The sequence below is a fragment of the Leopardus geoffroyi genome, chromosome A1, assembly GCF_018350155.1.
Source record: "Leopardus geoffroyi isolate Oge1 chromosome A1, O.geoffroyi_Oge1_pat1.0, whole genome shotgun sequence".
Taxonomy (NCBI): domain Eukaryota; kingdom Metazoa; phylum Chordata; class Mammalia; order Carnivora; family Felidae; genus Leopardus; species Leopardus geoffroyi.
Genome location: NC_059326.1, coordinates 144,201,582 through 144,220,363, shown reverse-complemented (window position 1 = coordinate 144,220,363; position 18,782 = coordinate 144,201,582). Strand labels below are relative to the sequence as shown.

Sequence of the window (18,782 nt, the reverse complement as noted above, 5' to 3'; positions counted from 1 at the left end):
ATCTCCTGAAAGGGTCTCAGGGGCACTGAGGGGTTTGTGCGCCACACTGTAAGAATAACCGGTCTAAGAAAATTACTGAGGTTTTGTGTTACCCGTCCATCCATCCATCCATCCATCCATCCATCCATCCCATTTGTTAGGGGCCTATTCTGACCAGACATCATATAAAAATGAATAGTTTCTTCCTCTAAAACAACACAGCTGAGAACAAAACACAAACCTGTAAAATAATTATAATCCAGCAGAGAAGGTACCTCAGGAGAAAGCCCACAGGTCTGCCTGGGGAAGTCATGAAAGACTCCTTAAAAAACCTTGGTTTAGGGGCTGAGCTCAACAGGCTCTGTGAAGAGGTCATGGCTCTCTACTTTAATCCAGAGTTTTTGATCATCTCTTGAATTCACAAAGTAGCAAAAGACTCTCACAGTCAATATTTCGGTTAAGATTTTCAAACTCTTATTACATTCTTTCATCCCAAGGAAAACATAAAGAAGAAGGCAATGACCAGCCTTAATGAACATTCTGTAGTGGCAAGCAAGCCCAGAAGAGTTCAGCCACCAGATTTAGTCAGACTGATTCCTTTCTTAGGCAGAAGCATAGAAACAAGAACCTCCCTACAGGGCAGGAGGCTGAGTGGGCCCTGTTTTCTCTCTTCACTGATGGTGGGCCTGTGGAAATAGTTATATTATTGAAAATTATGGAATAATTAAAATATGTAGTAAAGTAGCAATTACTTAGAGAGTCTTTAAGAAACTGGTCCAGTTAAAAAAAAAAAAAAAAAAAAAGAGCATCCTTTCTAAAGTTAGAGTAGGAGGTGAGTGAGTTAAGGGACAGGCAGATGGGGTTTTCAAGCGTTCTTTCCAAGTTGGTATAAAAGAGCAATATCAACAAATAACTGAAAAGTATAGTTACACGTGGCCTCTGTCCTATCTTGTTTGGGTTAGTAGCACCACTTGACCTTCTGTTACCTAGCAAACAATATATTCACAGTGTGCCTGAGTGGCTCAGTCAGTTAAGCATCCAACTTCGGCTCAGGTCATGATCTCATGATTCACGGATTCAAGCCCTGAGTGGGGTTCTGAGCTGACAGCTCAGAGCGTGGAGCCTGCTTCGGGTTCTGTGTCTCCCTCTCTCTCTATGCCCCTCCCCTGCTCACACTCTGTCTCTCTCTCTCTGAAAAATAAACATTAAAAAAATTTTTTAATTAAAATATAGATTCGCTAGATTCTTCCCTCTCTCCCATACTCTCCATTCAACGAGCTCAAAAACTCTTACAAGTTCTCCCTTTGTAACCTCTTTCCTCTGTTTCTTGAGCATTTCCATCTGCTTTTGCTACCACCTTAATTCAGGGCTTCATCTCCCTTAACTTCAAGAATTCCAAATCTTCTTCTCATGCCATTATAAACACCTTTCTAACACTCAAAACCGGTATTAAAGCTCCCCTACTTAAAATGGTGCAATGAATGATTCCTATGGCCTAAGAGAAAAGGAGCCAGCTCCTTGGCTCAGAAAATGAATCTGGCCCCTGCCTCAGTGCCCAGCCTCATAGTATGGTGTCTTTATAAACTTTTTGAACAGGTCAGATAAGTCTCTTCCCTCACTTAAGAGTTCCTCTGCGTGTGTGCCTCTGTCTGAAAGACCTTTCCCTCTCTTACTCTACCTAGTGAATCTTACTCATTCAAGACACAACTTTAAGGGTTTTCTCTCAATTAGAACAAAATGCTGTCTGTTGCCACAACCTGGTGTATAGTTCCATCACAGGAGTTACAGCAAATATCCAACTTACTGTCTACAGATCTCTCTTCCTAGATTTTAAGATCCTTGAGGCAGAAATCATTTCTGAATTATTTGCACAGCTTCAGTCCATCAGACATCAATTAAATGCCTACCTCTTCCTTCCTCTCAGTATTCCTACTAAGCCCTGAAGACACAAGTGACTGGACAAATTGAAGTCCTTGCCCAAAGGATGTTAGATACAAAGAAGGGAGAGAAGCAATCACAGTCACAAGTAAAAGAATGACACTGGTGTGGTACACTGGACACTAGAACAAAGACCCTGAGCTCCTGCTGCTGAGGTCCCAAGAACTCCTAGATCCTGCCCGGCTTCTTCCAAGACCTGGTTATCAGGTGGTCTTGGTTTCATTTATTCATTATACTCCCATTTTCTAGATAAAAAGTTCTTCAGTGCTACTATCTTCATCTTTCTATCAGTGAACTTTTCCTTGCATTGATTCACGGATTTATTATTATAAGCAGATTGTAGGCTCTTACTAGGCAGGCTCATACCTTAAATTTCAAGATGAGAGATAGGGCATTTTTCTATATATTCACTAGGTACTTAATTTTTATAATTACAAGGAAAAACCCCAAGATTTTAACTCCAACAAACAAGCAAGTAAGCAATCTGTTGTGAATAATCTTTAACAATTTCCCGCTTGGTAAATGAGTATATATCTGACTAATTAGTAATGACATCACTTTTACAGGGCCATATCAACCATACTTTTTTTTTTTTTTTTTTAGTGTTTATTTTTGAGAGAGAGAAAGACAGAGTGTGAGCAGGGGTAGGCAGAGAGAGAGGGAAACACAGAATCCAAAGCAAGCTCCAGGCTCTGAGCTGTCAGCATGGAGCCCAATGTGGGGCTTCAACTCACGAACCATGAGATCATGACCTGAACCAAAGTCGGATGCTTAACTGACTAAGCGACCCAGGCGCCCCTCAACCGTACTTTTCAAAGCTCTGATTTTTTTTGAACAATTGGATCTCGTGCCAAAGTCTCTTCTAGGACCAGGATTGCTCTGCCAAACTTGGGAAATAGCCCTTGGATGCCATGAGTTCTCAACACCAAACATTAGACTTGAGAACCTGGAGGGGAAAAATAAGTCATACTTATTTTGTGTCTGGGAACTTCTTCCCAAATATTTTCCTATGTATACAAATGCATATAATGTCATATAATTTTACATAAATAGGATACCAAACATCTGTTTTGCAGCCTGCAAGATAACATCTTTCCATATTGATAAATGTAGAGTCTCACTGTTCATATAGTATTGTATTGCATTCTCCTACATTAAGGCCTTTTTATAATTATTTATTTATTTATTTATTTATTTATTTATTTATTTTTAATGTTTACTTATTTTTGAGACAGGAAGAGACAGAGCATGAACAGGGCAGGGTCAGAGAGAGGGAGACACAGAATCTGAACCAGGCTCCAGGCTCTGAGCTGTCAGCACAGAGCCTGACGCGGCGCTAGAACTCACGGACTGCGAGAACATCACCTGAGCCGAAGTCGGCCGCTTACCCACTTAGCCACCCAGGTGCCCCTATAATAATTGTTTATTAACTAAGTTATGAAGTGTCTGTTCTTTTGCCGATTTTTAATTGAGTTGTTTAGCTTCTTTTTAAGAATCAGTTTATAGGAGTTCTCCAAAGATTCTGAGTATGAGACCTTTGTCAGATAGGTATTAATGGAGTCTTTTAATGAGAAGTGTTAAATTTTGATAAAGCCTATTAACCCATTTTTTTCTTTTTTTTAACGTTTTATTTATTTTTGAGAGAGACATTGAGCAGGGGAGGGGAGAAGAAAGAGGGAGACAGAGGACCCGCAGCAGGCCCTGTGCTGATGGTAACGAGGCCCATTCAGGGCTCTAACTCAGGAACCCTGAGATCACAACTTGAGCCGAAGTCAGACACTCAACAAAATAAGTCACCCAGGCACCCCAATCAATTTTTTCTTTTATGATTAGTGTTATGTTATGAGACATCATTGCCTTGGATGTGGGGGAAATAGGAAAAAAATTGGAAACATCTGACAATTTTATATGTCAATTATACCTCTACAAAGCTGTAATTAAAAAAAGAAATTGTTGCCTACTCCAAAGTCACGAAAACATTCTCCTTCATTCTCTTCTAAATCCTTAATTTTAGTTTTCACATTTGGACCTAAGATTCAAGTCAAATTATTATTTGTGTATGGTATGAAGTAGGGATCAAAGTTATTTTTTTTCCATGTGAATATCCACTAATAATTTATTTTCAACAGCATACATTTTATAATTCCCTTACATATTTTTGTTCCCCAAAACAATTTAAAATACAGCTCTAAATCTTTTTTTTTGGTCTTTCAACATTTTTTATTGTATCATTTATAAAATTTCCATTTTTTAAAATTAGGATATAGAGATGAATTAGAATTTGTACCTTAACTCTATAAGGCAACTGATGAATTCTTTGTTTTGTTTTATTTGTCTTTTCAAAACTTAAAAAAAATTTTTTTTTAATTTACATCCAAATTAGCATATAGTGCAACAATGATTTCAGGAGTAGATTCCTTAGTGCCCTTACCCATTTAACCCATCCCCCCTCCCACAACCCCTCCAGTAACCCTCAGTTTGTTCTCCATATTTATGGGTCTCTTCTGTTTTGTCCCCCTCCCTGTTTTTATATTATTTTTGTTTCCCTTCCCTTATATTCATCTGTTTTGTCTCTTAGAGTGCTCATATGAGTGAAGTCATATGATTTTTGTCTTTCTCTGACTAATTTTACTTAGCATAATACCCTCCAGTTCCATCCACGTAGTTGCAAATGGCAAGATTTCATTCTTTTTGATTGCCAAATAATACTCCATTGTGTATATAAACCACATCTTCTTTATCCATTCATCCATCAATGGATATTTGGGCTCTTTCTATACTTTGGCTATTGTTGATAGTAAATACAGCTTTAAATCTTAATCTAAGTGATACTCAGCTGATAAAGTTCTCAAAATAAAAGAATTTTGCCTTAAGATTAATATTTTTAAAGCTATTATCAAGGGTCAAAAAATCAAGTAGCAAAAATAATCTTCTGGACAAATGAAATTTTATTTAAAACCTCATTGAAATGCAGTTCATTTAGAAAATTTGTAAACTAAGCTTTACTTTTTATTATAATTTTAAATTATTCTTTGTTCCAATTGTTAAAATTTTGTAATTATAAAATTTTATCTTTTGTTTTTGGCAAACAACCATAGAAAGTGAAGTTTTAGGTATTATTTGACAAATAGGACTGTATTTAGTTGGAGCTAAAATTTAAAGTGGAAATATAATTGTCTTCTTTAAATACTTCTATGTCTACAATGTTTCATGTTATACTCCTCACTGTATTTATCTACAATGGATATGATCATATGACAAGTCTAGAAGAAGGGAACTAACCTTGTCTGTTGAGTACTTACTATGCGTTGAGCATTGAGCTAGATCCTCTATTACATGAATCTCAATCTTCATAACAACTACAAGAAAATCCTCATTTTCCCTGCATTTTATAGATAAGTAAATCAAGATTCAATGAGGTTAAATATTTCTAAAAATCTATAGCTAGTAAGGGACAGAGGTGGGGCTGTAAGGGAAGTCTATCTGAATTCAAAATTATATTTTCACTATATACCACTTTATCTTCTGGGAGAAAATGGCTGAAAAACCAAGGCAAATTACATATCTTAGGACATTCATTAGTAAGTTTCTTTTTAATAAATGAAAGAAGTACATGTTTTTCTGAATACCTTGCTCAAGACTAAGCCACATACTATAAAGGACAGTTAAGAATGCATCCTTACCATGAAGGGCTTTATAACCTAGCTGAAGAAATATAACTAACATGTATGACATAATTAGTGAACAATATTAAATAGTTAAAATTAACTGTTAAAGGAAGGTCTGGAGACCATTGCTGTTGCAGGCATTTTTGAAATGAAGCACTGAAGGTCACTGAATTGACTTTTAGAGTGGGCTACATTGTGGATGGTCTTTAAGAGTAAAATTCAATAAAGTTGCATGTAAGAGGCCCCTGGAGGTTTCTAATTTGCAAGAGGCACTTAAAAAGCTTTCTTCAGCAGAAATACTCAGACCATCTCTGAGTAGAGTGTGAACAATGAAGACATGAAGAACAGGTTTAAGTTCTAGCAGTAAAATAAGGGCCTGAACTAAGGTGGTGCTGGTGAGAAATGAAAATCAAATGATGTGTCACTAGGATTAAAATTCTACTCTTCAAGCTGCTCTGGAAGATAGTGTGAAGGTTCCTCAAAAAATTAAAAATATGACCCAGCAATAGCAGTGCTAGGGATTTACCCAAGGGATACAGGAGTGCTGATGCATAGGGGTACTTGTACCCCAATGTTTATAGCAGCACACTCACCAATAGCCAAATTATGGAAAGAGCCTAAATGGCCATCAACTGATGAATGGATAAAGAAGATGTGGTTTATATATACAATGGAATACTACTTGGCAATGAGGAAGAATGAAATCTGGTCATTTGCAGCAATGTGGATGGAACTGAAGGGTATTATGTTAAGTGAAATAAGCCAGGCAGAGAAAGACAGATACCATATCTTTTCACTCATATGTGGATCTTGAGAAGCTAAACAGAAGACCATGGGGGAGGGAAAGGGGAAAAAATAGTTACAAACAGAGAGGGAGGAAGGCAAACCATAAGAGACTCTTAAATACAGAGACCAAACTGAGGGTGGATGGGGGTGGGGGAGATTGGAAAATGGGTGATGGGCATTGAGGAGGGCACTTGTTGGGATGAACACTGGGTGTTGTATGTAAGCCAATTTGACAATAAATTGTATCATAAAAAAAAAGAAACCATGTGGCTAAATAAAAAAAAAAAATTATGCTCTCCAGTAGTATTGTACTCACTAGAGATAAAATATTATGATGGAAATCAAGAATACAAAATACATACACAGTTGCCAGCATGCTCCCAACAATATGGAAATGTTAGATCCATCTAATTTAATCTATATTGTTTTCAGTAAGTGGATTTTATTCTGTCATGAGAAAGGTGCTCACCTGTGTGAAAGTTAGAACATTTTTAAAGCCCTCTTACTCTTCTGTAATTTCTGAAATAACCAGTTCTCCAGGAAAAAAGAAAGAGGGTGCCAGAGTTTTGTTGAATCTCTGTAATACAAGTGGCAACGAAATGTGATTTATATCCAAGCTATAACATGTAAATTCTTTCAATTACCTTCGGTATATCAAAATCATACTTTTATAAAGATTTTTAAAGCATAATCTTCCTAAATTATTATTAGAACAGGTCCACTGAAATATCTTATTTCCAAATCTTTTTTAAAAAATTTGAATGTTTATTTATATTTGAGAGAAAGACACAGCATGAGTGGGGTAGAGGCAGAGAGCGACAGAAGCAGGCTCCAGGCTCTGAGCTGTCAGCATAGAGCCTGACATGGGGCTTGAACCCATGAGCTGGACATGGGGCTTGAGCCCATGAGCTGTGAGATCATGACCCAAGCCAAAGTTGGACACTTAACTGACTGAGCCACCCAGGCACCCCTCTTCTTTCCAAATCTTTTAAGTAAGTACAGTATCATAAGGATATATGCCTAATAAAGTAAGCACTAAGTGTTCTTTGATTAGATGATGTGGAGAATAAATCAATCATCATAATTTATGTGGTAATTAGTTCAGACCAAAGCAGGGGATTATGAAACCAAAACATGAAATAACTTAGAAGAATCTTCTTAGAGATTAACTTTGACTCCAATGGCTTGTTTAAATTCATGGTTTTGTGGTTCCAAGATGTCATAGAAAACTTGTTTTTTGTCAAAATGGTCTCTAATGCAAAGTAAATCTTCAATGGAATAGTTATCATTTTTCCCAGTCCAAATAGTCAGGCTGTACCTGCATTAAAATAAAACAGAATTATACAGTGAAAAGTAAAAGATAAGAAACAGTGATGAGGAATTCCAATAAGCCTAAAAATAGTTACTCTCATTTATCTTTAACCCAAATTCACACAGACAAAAAAATTAATTAGCAGTGCTAGAACATATAGTTTCTGTTTCATCAACATCAAAAGGACTAGAGAGAAAAAAAAAATTCACATTGCTGTCAGCTAAATTAGGTGACTGCTATATCTGAGTTACAGGAATGTTAAATGGCTTTGGAAACCCAGACTGGTAACACTGAAAATGGGCCAAATTTTGGACAAAAAAACTAAAGAGATTGTATTGCTGATCAAGGAATCTGTTCCCTACACAAAAGCTACAGCTCTAACTTGGTTTTTTTTCAGCAGACTGGGTAGAGTCAAAAGCATGACTGCAAGAGATTATGAAGAGATGTAAATGTCACTGATATTACCAACATTCATATTCACTTATAAATGGCCCTGCTTTCCCTTCTGGTCGGTGGTGGGGTCGGGGGGGGGGGGTGGGTTATATGAGATATAAGAATGCCAAGAGAATGTCACTAAGGATGCCAAACAGAATAAATTCAGATCCATTTCTGGAGTTAAAAAAACAATAATAACATACGCAGATTTGTTATGGATGTGAAGAATATATTCAGAATTTTAATGTTACTTAAATTGTATATTCTTTAAGTAAACATTACTTCTATTAAAGTACTCTTGTCACAGTGCACCTGAGTGGCTGAGTTGGTTAAGCATCCAACTCTTGATTTTGGCTCAGGTCATGATCTCACAGTTGATGGAAATCAAGCCCCGCATCAGGCTCTGTGCTAGCAGCATGGAGCCTGCTTGGGATTCTTTCTCTCTCTCTCTCTCTCTCTCTCTCTCTCTCTCTCTCTCTCCTCTCTTTCTCTGCACCTCCCTTGCACAGGCTCTCTCTCACTCTCTTTCTCTCTCAAAATAAATAAACTTAAAAAAAAACTCTTAAAAAATCCACAATACTCCTATTGCATCAGAGACTGAGAAAATGCAAAGCTGGTAAGTAGCTTCACATTTGTTTTCCCCATAAACATGTCAGAATCCAGGAAGACATCTCCAAAGCACTTCTTCTACTATTAATAAGAAATAATCTAACCAAGGTATATGTTCTTGCTATGTTGACATATTCCTGTCCTTAAGGATGGTGACATCATTCTGGAAATGTAACAGAGAAAAGTATTTTGAATTTCATTCCATAGCAGCATTATGTGGCAAACCAAAAAGAAATTTTAAACTACAAGTGAGGATACACACACACAAATAGGAATTACTTTACAAACTATATTTTTTATGACTTACCAAGACTGAATCAGAAAGAAATTAAAAATATAGATAGATCAATTACTAGTAAAGAAATTGAATCAGTAATTAAAAACTTCCTAATGAAGAAAAGCCCAGGACCAGGTGGCTTCACTGGTGAATTTTCTAAACATTTAAAGAATTAAAACCAATTCTTCTCCAACTTTTCCAAATAACTGAAGAGAAGGAAACAATTCTAAATTTATTTGACAAGATCAGCATTATCCTGACACCAAAACTAGAAAACAACACTACTAAAAAGGAAATCTATAAACCAATATCCCTGACGAATACAGATGTAAAAATTCCCAGTAAAATACTACCAAATTGAATTCTGCAACACAATAAAAGATCATACACCATGATCAAGTGGGATTTATCTCTGTGATGCAAAGATAGTTCAACACACACAAATCAATCAATGTTACATGTCACATTTAATAGAATGAAAGAAAAGAATCATATGATCATTTCGGTAAGTACAAAAAAGCATTTGACAACATTCACCATCCACTCATGATAAAAACTCAGTAAATTAGGCTCAGAAGGAACATATCTCAACATAATAAAGGCCAAATATGACAAGTCCACAGCTAACACCATACTCAATGGTGACAGGATGAAAACTTTTCCTCTAAGATCAGGAACAAGACTAGGATGCTCACTCTCACCACTCCTATTCAACACAGTACTGGAAGTCCTAGCTACAGCAATCAGGCAAGAAAAAGAAGTAAAAGCTATAAGAATTAGAAAGAAAGAAGTACAATTGTCTCTGTTTGCAGATGACATACTTTTATACATAGATTTGGTATAAAGACTCAACCAGAAATCTGTTAGATCTAATCAATGATTTCAGTAAAGTTGCAGGATACAAAATTAACATACAAAAAAAAATCAGTAGCATTTCTATACACTAACAGTGACATTTCTGAAAAAGAAATAAAGGAATTGATCTTATTTACAACAGCATCAAAAACAATAAAAGACATAGGAATAGATTTAACCAGGAAATGAAAAATTTTTATGCTGAAAACTGTAAGACATGGATGAAAGAAATTAAAGAAGACACAAAGAAAAGGAAAGGTATCCTGTCTTCACATAGTGGAAGAATTAATATTATTAAGATGTTAATCCCACCAAAAGATTCAATGCAATCCCTATCAAGATTCTAATGGCATTTTTTACAGAAGTAGAAAAAAAATCTCCTAAAATTTATATGGAACCATGAAAGACCCTGAATAGCCAAAGAAATCTTGAAAAAGAAGAATAAAGCAGGAGGCATTATACTTCCTGATTTCAAGTTATACTATATAGCAATAGTCATCAAAACAGTGTGGTATTGGCATAAAAACAGACAAATAGACAAAGAGAACAGAATCAAGAGCCAAAAAATAAACCCAAGTATAAACTGCCAACTAGTATTTGACAAGGAAGCCAAGGATATTCAAAGGAGAAAAAAAGTCTCTTCAATATATGGTACTAGGATAATTGGATAATCACACGGAAAAGAATGAAATTGAACCTATATCTTAAACCAGTCACGAAAATTAACTTGAAATGGGTTAAAGACTTAAAAATAAGACCTGAAACCATAAAACTCCTACAAGAAAACATAGGAAAAAAGTTCCCTGACATAGGTCTTGGTAATGATTGTTTGGATATGACACCTAAAGTACAAGCAACAAAATAAAAAATAAACAGGTGGGATTAAATCAAACTAAAAAGGTTTCCTCACAGCAACAAATTGAAAAAACAACTTAGGGAATGGGAAAAAATATTTGCAAACCGTATATTAGGTAAGGAGTTAATATCCAAAATACATAAAGAACTAACAGCAAAAAAAAACTAACAGCAATAAATTATAGCAAAAAAACCATCAAATAGCCCAATTTAAAAATGGGGAAAGACATTTTTCCAAAGAAGATATATGAAAGGCCAACAGGTAATGAAAAGATACTCAACATCACTAGTCATTATGGAAATGTAAATCTAAACCACAATGAGATATCACCTCATACATGTTAGTATGGCCATTATCAACAAGGCGCAAGATAACAAATGCTGGCATGGATGTTAAGAAAAGGGAACCCTTGTGCACTATTGGTAGGATTATAAATTGGTGCAGCCACTATGAAAAATAGTATGGAGGACCCTCAAAAAAATAAAAATAGAACTGCCATATGATCCAGCAATTCCACTTCTGGGAACATATCCAAAGGAAACAAAAACATCAATTCAAAAACATCAATTCAAAAAAATATCTGCACCCTCATGTTCATATCAGCATTATTTACAATAACAAAGACATTGAAACAATCATGTCCATCAATAGATGAAGGGATAAAAAAGTTGTAGTATATACATATATACAATGTAGTATTATTCAGCCATAAAAAAATGGGGAAATCCTACCATTTGCAACACGATGGATGGACTTTGAAGGCATTATGCTAAGTAAAGCAAGTTAGACAGGAAAAGAAGTACTGTACAATGTAACTTATATGTAGAAACTAAAAGAAAAACAAAACCTTCACAGAAAAAGAGATCAGTCTTGTGGTTACCAGAGGTTGAGGGTGGGGAAGGGGTAATAGAGGAAGGTGGTCAAAGGTATAAACTTCCAGTTATAAGATAAATAAATACTAAGGATGTAATGTACAAAATGATGAGTAGAGTTAACACTGCTGTATGATTACACAGGAAAAGTGTTTAGAGAGTGAATCCTTTTTTTACAAAAAAAAAGGTTATTTCTTTATTTTGAGAGAAAGAGAGAAAGAGAGAGCACAAACAGGGGGAGGAGTAGAGAGAGAGGAGAGAGAGAATCCCAAGCAGGCTCACACTGTCACACAGATCCCAACGCAGGGCTTGATCCCATGAACTGGGAGATCATGACCTGAGCTGAAATCAAGAGTAGGATGCTAAATCAACTGAGCCACCCAGGTGCCCTGAGAGTAAATCCTAAGAGTCCTCATCACAAGGGGAATTTTTTCCTTTTCCTTTTTTTCTTTTTACTGTATTTATATGAAAAGATAAAGGTTTGCTGAACCTATTATGATAATCATTTTACAATAAATGTAAATCTAACTATCATGGTGTATATATTGATGTATTTCAATTATTTCTAATAAAACTGGAAAAATACTTTAAAAACCCTATATTTTTGCTAAAATGGCATCTATTACTTTATTTGAACACCATGGTGACACAGATACGGATTTAGATTAAAAAAAGAGCTCTACAAAGTTACTGTACCTTTTTTAATCCTCCCTCTATTATATTTAAAGTGAAATAGGAAGACAAATTGCCTAAGGGTACCTTAAATTATGTTCATTCAAATCAGTTCTCAGGTTTTATTTTTTAAACCCTTTTCATTATGAAATATATAGGAAAAACCCATAAAACCATAAATATGAATTTTAACAAATTATTCTAAAATGAACTCCAGTGTACCCAAAACACAAATCAAGAAAGAGAGCACACCATCACCATCACTACCTTGGGAGGTACCTGTATGTCACTGTGCTATCACAACCTCTCCTCTCCCCTGGAGACCTCACAACCTTGACCTTGGTGGTAGCCATTTTCTTGTTTTTCTTTATTTACTGCCTATATATCCATCTGTAAAAAGTATGGATCAATTTTTGCCTGTTAGTTATTTTTATGTAAATGGAATCATATGGTATATAATATTTTTTGGTCTTAGTTCTTTTACTGAATATAGTTTGTGAAATTTCTCCAATTTGAAACATGTAGCTGCAGTTAATCCATTTTCTTTAGAATACAGTTTAGCATTATCTACTAAAGTAGAAACTATGAATACTCTATGACCTAGAAATTCTATTCCTAGATATTCCCTCCCTATACAACCTTTATAAATGTAGGCATATGTACACCAGGATGTGTGTGTGTGTGCATGCGTGTGTGTGTATGTTCACAGCAGCAATCCCTGTAACAGTCAAAATCATGAAACAATCCAAATGTCATTCAATAATAAAACAAATAAATTGTGGCATACAAATAATATATACTTCTCTGTATATTCTCTATTAGAGCCCTTTTGAGATACAAAAATATTCCCCAACTCTGTGCCTAATCTGTTCATGCTCTTCATGGTATTTTTGACAGGAACAATTTCTGAATTTTAATGTATTCAAATTACTCAAACATATTCTTTATGGCTAGTGATTTTTATATCCTAAGACTCTCTTCTCGGGGCCTGGGTGGCTCAGTTGGTTGGGTGACCGACCTCGGCTCAGGCCATGATCTCGTAGTTTGTGAGTTCGAGCCCTGCGTTGGGCTCTGTGCTGACAGTTCGGAGCCTGGAGCCTGCTTCCAATTCTGTGTGTCCCCCTCTCTCTGCCTCTCCCCTGCTCACGCTCTGTGTCTGTCTCTCAATAATAAATAAATGTTATAAAAAAGTTAAACAAAAAAAAGAATCCCTTCCCATCCCCAATGTTATGAAGATATTCTCTAGTGATATATTCCATTAAAGCTTTGCTATTTTACCTTTCATATTTAAAAAAGACTGTGAAAGAAATGTTGTTAAGAGGGGCACCTGGTGACTGAGTCGGTTGAGCGTCTGACTTCAGCTCAGGTCATGATCTTGCATTCATGGGTTTAAGCCCCACATCAGGCTTCCTGGAGCCTGCTTTGGATTCTGTGTATCTCTCTCTCTCTCTCTCTCTCTCTCTCTCTGCCCCTCCCCTGTTCATGCTCTGTCTCTCAAAAAAAAAAAAAAAAAAAATGTCGTTAAGAGAATTCCAAAATTAGAAAGAGGCAAAAACAATTCAACGAAAATAAAACAAAAGAGAACTAGATGGAGAAGTAGATAAATCCATTTGGTGCAATGCCATGGAGCCAAACACAAGGGAGTTTCAAACTGAAGGGGGTAAATATGAGTACTTAATTGTAGAGTTTAGGAATTTGACTTGAATATGGTTGGGTTGAGCGTTTGACTCTTGATATTTGGCTCAGGTCATGACCTCACACTTTGTGAGGTCTAGCCCTAAGTCAGGCTCTGTGCTGACAGCACGGAGCTTGGAATTCTCTCTCTCTCTCTCTCTCTCTCTCTCTCTCTCTCTCTCTCTGCCCCTCTCCTGGTCACTCTCTCTCTCTCAAAATAAATAAAGTAATCTTAAAAAATAAGAATTTGACTTGAACAGAGTGCAATATTCAAATGAGAAATTTTAGGAAAGAAAATGACTTCATAGAGAGAACGTGAGAAAACTGAGGTAGTAGTAATGAAAGAAATAGGAGGTAGAAACTTCTTTTTTGAACATAGCAGCCTAAAGTCAGCACTGCCTCTTTTTCCTCCTAGGAATTACTCAGGGGCAGCAAAAAGAACAAAAGAATGAAAATAGAAACCCCATCTTCAATGAAATTAAGAAAGAACTGAAACTAAAAATTATAAAACAGGTGAAAAGTTTCCAACAGCAACAGAAATTAAAGCCTGATGAGTATGTAAGGAAGTGAAGAGAATTTGCCCATGTCTGTAGATTACAGAGAAAGCCTACCAAAGACACTTCTAGATGAGGGGCAGACTCTACCTAAACACTTTGCAACAGTGGGAATGGCATCCCTGAGCTACAAATGGAGGCTTTCTTGGGGTAGGTTTGGTTCCAAGAAGTTACAGAAACAAGGAAAGAGTTAACACAGAAAAGTCACAGTTGTGCACATCAGACTATTTAGTCCTGTGGAAACTCAAAATTTTAAATGTAAGCAAAAGATAAAAGATTCTACTTAGAGATACCACAACTGCCTACCTCTATTCACTGGGAAACGTTAAAGGCTAAACACACTCACACATAAAACTCTCTGGTCATAAGAAGCATAGTTTTAATTCCTCTGCAATATGCACTTTGGGCAAGTAGCCTGTCCAGAAAAAAAAAAAAAAAATGACTTTCTCTAAAATGCAATAATTGGGGCACCTGGGTGGCTCAGTCAGTTAAGCATTCAACTTCAGCTGAGGTCATGATCTCACGATTCTTGGGTTCAATCCCCACATTGGACTCTGCATTGACAGCACGGAGCCTACTTGGGATTCTCTCTCTCTCCCTCTATCTCTGCCCCTCTCCACCCCAAATAAATAAATAAACTTTAAAAAGTAAAAAAATAAACTGCAGTAATCAAAATAAAATAAGGAGAAGTACAAGAGTATAAGAAAATAATAAGGATAAATAAATGGCAGATGGAGAAATAAAAACATCATCTTTAAAAAAAAACTGTCAGATATGGGCACCTGGGTGGCTCAGTCGGTTAAACGTCTGACTCTTAATTTCAGCTCAGTTAATTGGCTTGAGTCCCATGTCGGGCTCAGCACTGACAGTACAGAGCCTGCTTGGGATTCTCTCTCTCCCTCTCTTTCTGCCCCTCCCGTGTTCATGGGCACCCTCTCTCTCAAAATAAATAAACTTAAAAAAAAATTAAAAAGTAACAAAATAAAAAACTATCAGATAGCTGAAATATATGTGAAATTTAAAGAAAACCATCAAGGCAGATGAAAGCCATAATCAACATTTTTTAAATGATGCAACTGCTTCTTTGAAGAAAGAGCACAAAGCAGAGATATGAGCTATGGAAGAGGTTGCAAGATGGTACCGAAGACATAATGAAACATTAATTGGCAGATTATAGGAAAGAAATAAAGAATTATCACTATTATAGAAATAAAGTGAAGTCTGAAGATATACGAGGAAAAACAGGCATTGTGGAAAATACTGTAAGAGATATAGAAGACAAATTATAAAATCAAGAAAAATAAAATCCAAACAAATAAAAAGCAAAGAAAGACTAAAGAGAAAATAATAGATGCCAAAGATAGGCAACAGAGATCTAAATATTCATAACTAGAATCCCTGAAAGAGAAAACTTAGTTTACAAATAAAATAAAACAAGTATTTCAAAATATAATTCACAGATATATTCCAGAAAAGACATTTTAATCTATATACTGAAAACAACACTTTCTACATTCAGTTGTCCCCCAATAACTACTGCCAAATCAAGATACTTAAAAGAGCAAAAAAAAAAAAAAAAAAAAAAAAAAAAAATCAGACTGGCTTCACCCTTTTCCACATCAACACTCAGTAGAAACCAGAGGAGCAATGTTTTCAAAATCCTCAAGGAAAGGCACTGTGAGCCAAGAATTTTATAGACAGCCAATTTACCACTGACTATAAAGTTCAAAGTTGACAATAAAAGAGAGTACAGTCAAAATTAGGTGAAAGGGGTAAAGAAGTACACTAATTTTATTATTGTTCACAGGAAGAAATTAACAGGTACCTTTAAAGAAGCAGATTAAGCATACTTTATGGAAATTACAGTCATGAATAATCAAAAGGGAAAAATGAACCTCACAAATTATTAAAATTAAAATACAAAGCAAAGGAAACAGCTACAGTGAAGTATTTTCAGGGGTGACTGGGTAGCTCAGTTAAGTGTCAGACTCTTGACTTCGGTCCAGGCCATGATCTCACGATCATAATCTCATGGTCGTGAGATTGAACCCTGAGTAGGGCTCCACACTAAGTGTGGAAACTGCTTAAGATTCTCTCTCTCCTTCTTTCTCTGCCCCTCCCCCATTCTCTCTCTCTCAAAAAAAGAAAGAAATGTTTTCAATGCTATACAAAGTAACAAGTATGCTACTTCAAAAAAAATGACAGAAACAAGACCAAACAAGACCAACATAGCTGTCTTTTTATAAATAATGTAAATAAGTTAAACTCTTCTTTTAAACGGCTATTAGATTAAATTAGTGGGAGTCAGGTATCTAAGTATCTGATAAGAAATTTATAACAAAGAAAAGACTGCTAGAAAGAACCCTAAGGGGTTGGGGTTGAAATTAGAATTTCATTATGAACTCATGGATTTTATATATGTATATACATACACATAGAAATGGCTATAGATGTAGGGGTGCCTGGGTGGCTCACTTGGTTAAGTGTCTGACTCTTGATTTTGGTTCAGGTCATGATCTTACAGTTGATGAGATCGAGCCCCGCATTGGGCTCTGCACTTGGGCTCTGCACCTTGCTTGGGATTCTCTCTCTCTCTCAATCCCCACTCTCTATTAAAATAAATAAACTTAAAAAAATGGTTTTAGATGTATATGTTGTTGTGTGTGTATGTGTGTGTGTATGCATGGTGTGTGTTTGTACACACAAATACACACACACACATACACACACTGTAATCACACATATACACAGACAAGTATTTACTAGCTCTGTCCACTGAGATGTCCTAGAAGCAATGACACTCGAGTAGCAATGATCATACCAAACTCCCAGATTTCACTTTCTAAATACTATCCGCCACTGTAATCAAGCAGTTATCCTTGAAGAAGTGGTCAATTTGAGAACTGGGACAGGGAAAGTACCTAAGTCTCCTAAGAACACAAGCATGAGAAAAATGAGGAAAATATCGAACTGATCCAAGTTGAGAACATCTTTCATAATAAAAGCCCTGTCATTTTTTAAGACTGTCAAGTATATGAGATTGGGAAAGACTGAGGAACTATTCTAGACTGAAGGAGACTGATGAGACATGACAACTAAATATAAGACATGTTCTCAGAAGGTTTCTTGGACCCCAAGGAAAAAAGAAGCATTTTTTTGAATGGTTGATAAAATCTTAATGGGTCTGAGCACTGCATGGTACTGTTGTATTAATGCTGGTTTTCTGATTGGGAGGCTGCATAGTTGTAATATAGAAGCCTGCCTTTGCCTGAGGAAGTACACTCGGGAGTACTTAAGGATAACAAGGCATCATGCCAGGAAAAAATATAAATAGAAAAAAAACAGAGAAATAATAAATAAATGCAGGAAAAAGTTAACAATTGGGGAATCTGGGTAACAGAGATGTAGAAAGTATTTTGCAACTTTTCTATAGGTTAAAAACTATTTTTTTAATGACAATAAATCACTCTTCAAAAAATGAATGAAAAATAAAACTATAAATTTGTTTTTCAAAAAAATATATGGCCAAGTATTCAGGCCAAAGACAATGTGAGTTCAGGTAAAATATCAATCAACAGACCAAGACCTTTTAATAATAAACTTATAATTAACTCTTCATTGAAGAGTCTGGGAGGAAAAGAGACTGAGTCTACCGGGGAGAAATCAGGACAACTTGAGAGACCATAGGTGGGTGATTGCGAACTGGGGGAGATAAAACGGGCCGTGTAGGCACGGAGGGGAGGGACCCCCTTCTACCCACAGACAAAGGGAAGAGAAAGAGCAGCTGGGGAAGCGTAGGGCTGTATCTGGACAAGGGAAAAAAACCTTGGACTGGGATGGAGAGGGGTCCCATCTCTAACTGCATGTTAGAGGCTCTCTAACTGCAGGTCCCATCTTGGGACTGGGGCCCGCTGCCCCGCTCGCACACCTGGGGAAGAGGGGAGCCACCCGGGTTCAGCGGTAGATCGGGGTGCAGTCTGCAGCAGGAGAAACCGGTTCCCTCCCCTGAAGGACTCCGGCACAGGACAAAACCAGCCGGGACCTCGTATGGGGAGGTGCTTACCCAGTACTGGGGCGCACTGAGCGGGAGTTTAACTCCCAGCCAAGCCCCCGGGGCAAAGGAGTCAGCGGAGTGAGACAGTCTCCTCTGCACCCACGGCACAGTGAGGGCGGCTCCAAAGGAGTGATTTGACACACGGGGTCATGGAGAAGAGACTGGGAGCCGCCATTTTTCTTCCCACCACCGCCAAGGTGGGGCCTCAGGTATTCGTCTGCGGGGCCCACAGTGGAGGTGG

General features: G+C 36.7%; 1 protein-coding gene across 5 annotated transcripts in view; it reads right to left on the bottom strand.

Moving 5' to 3' along the window:
• Nucleotides 1-2,678: 2,678 nt before the first annotated feature.
• FAM151B (family with sequence similarity 151 member B) overlaps nucleotides 2,679-18,782 on the bottom strand; it is a 40,592-nt gene continuing 24,488 nt past the window's right edge. Inside the window, exons 6-7 of one of the 5 annotated variants that reach the window (XM_045496954.1) lie at nucleotides 6,841-6,948; nucleotides 2,679-2,863 (exon numbers count right to left, since the gene is read on the bottom strand). In XM_045496954.1, coding sequence (XP_045352910.1) covers nucleotides 6,852-6,948 — 97 coding nt within the window. In that variant the 3' untranslated portion in view covers nucleotides 2,679-2,863; nucleotides 6,841-6,851. Of the gene's footprint in view, nucleotides 2,864-4,122; nucleotides 7,690-8,831; nucleotides 8,891-12,189; nucleotides 12,650-18,782 lie in introns of those variants that run through there. The other 4 variants (XM_045496966.1, XM_045496939.1, XM_045496945.1 and 1 more) reach the window with 4 other exon arrangements.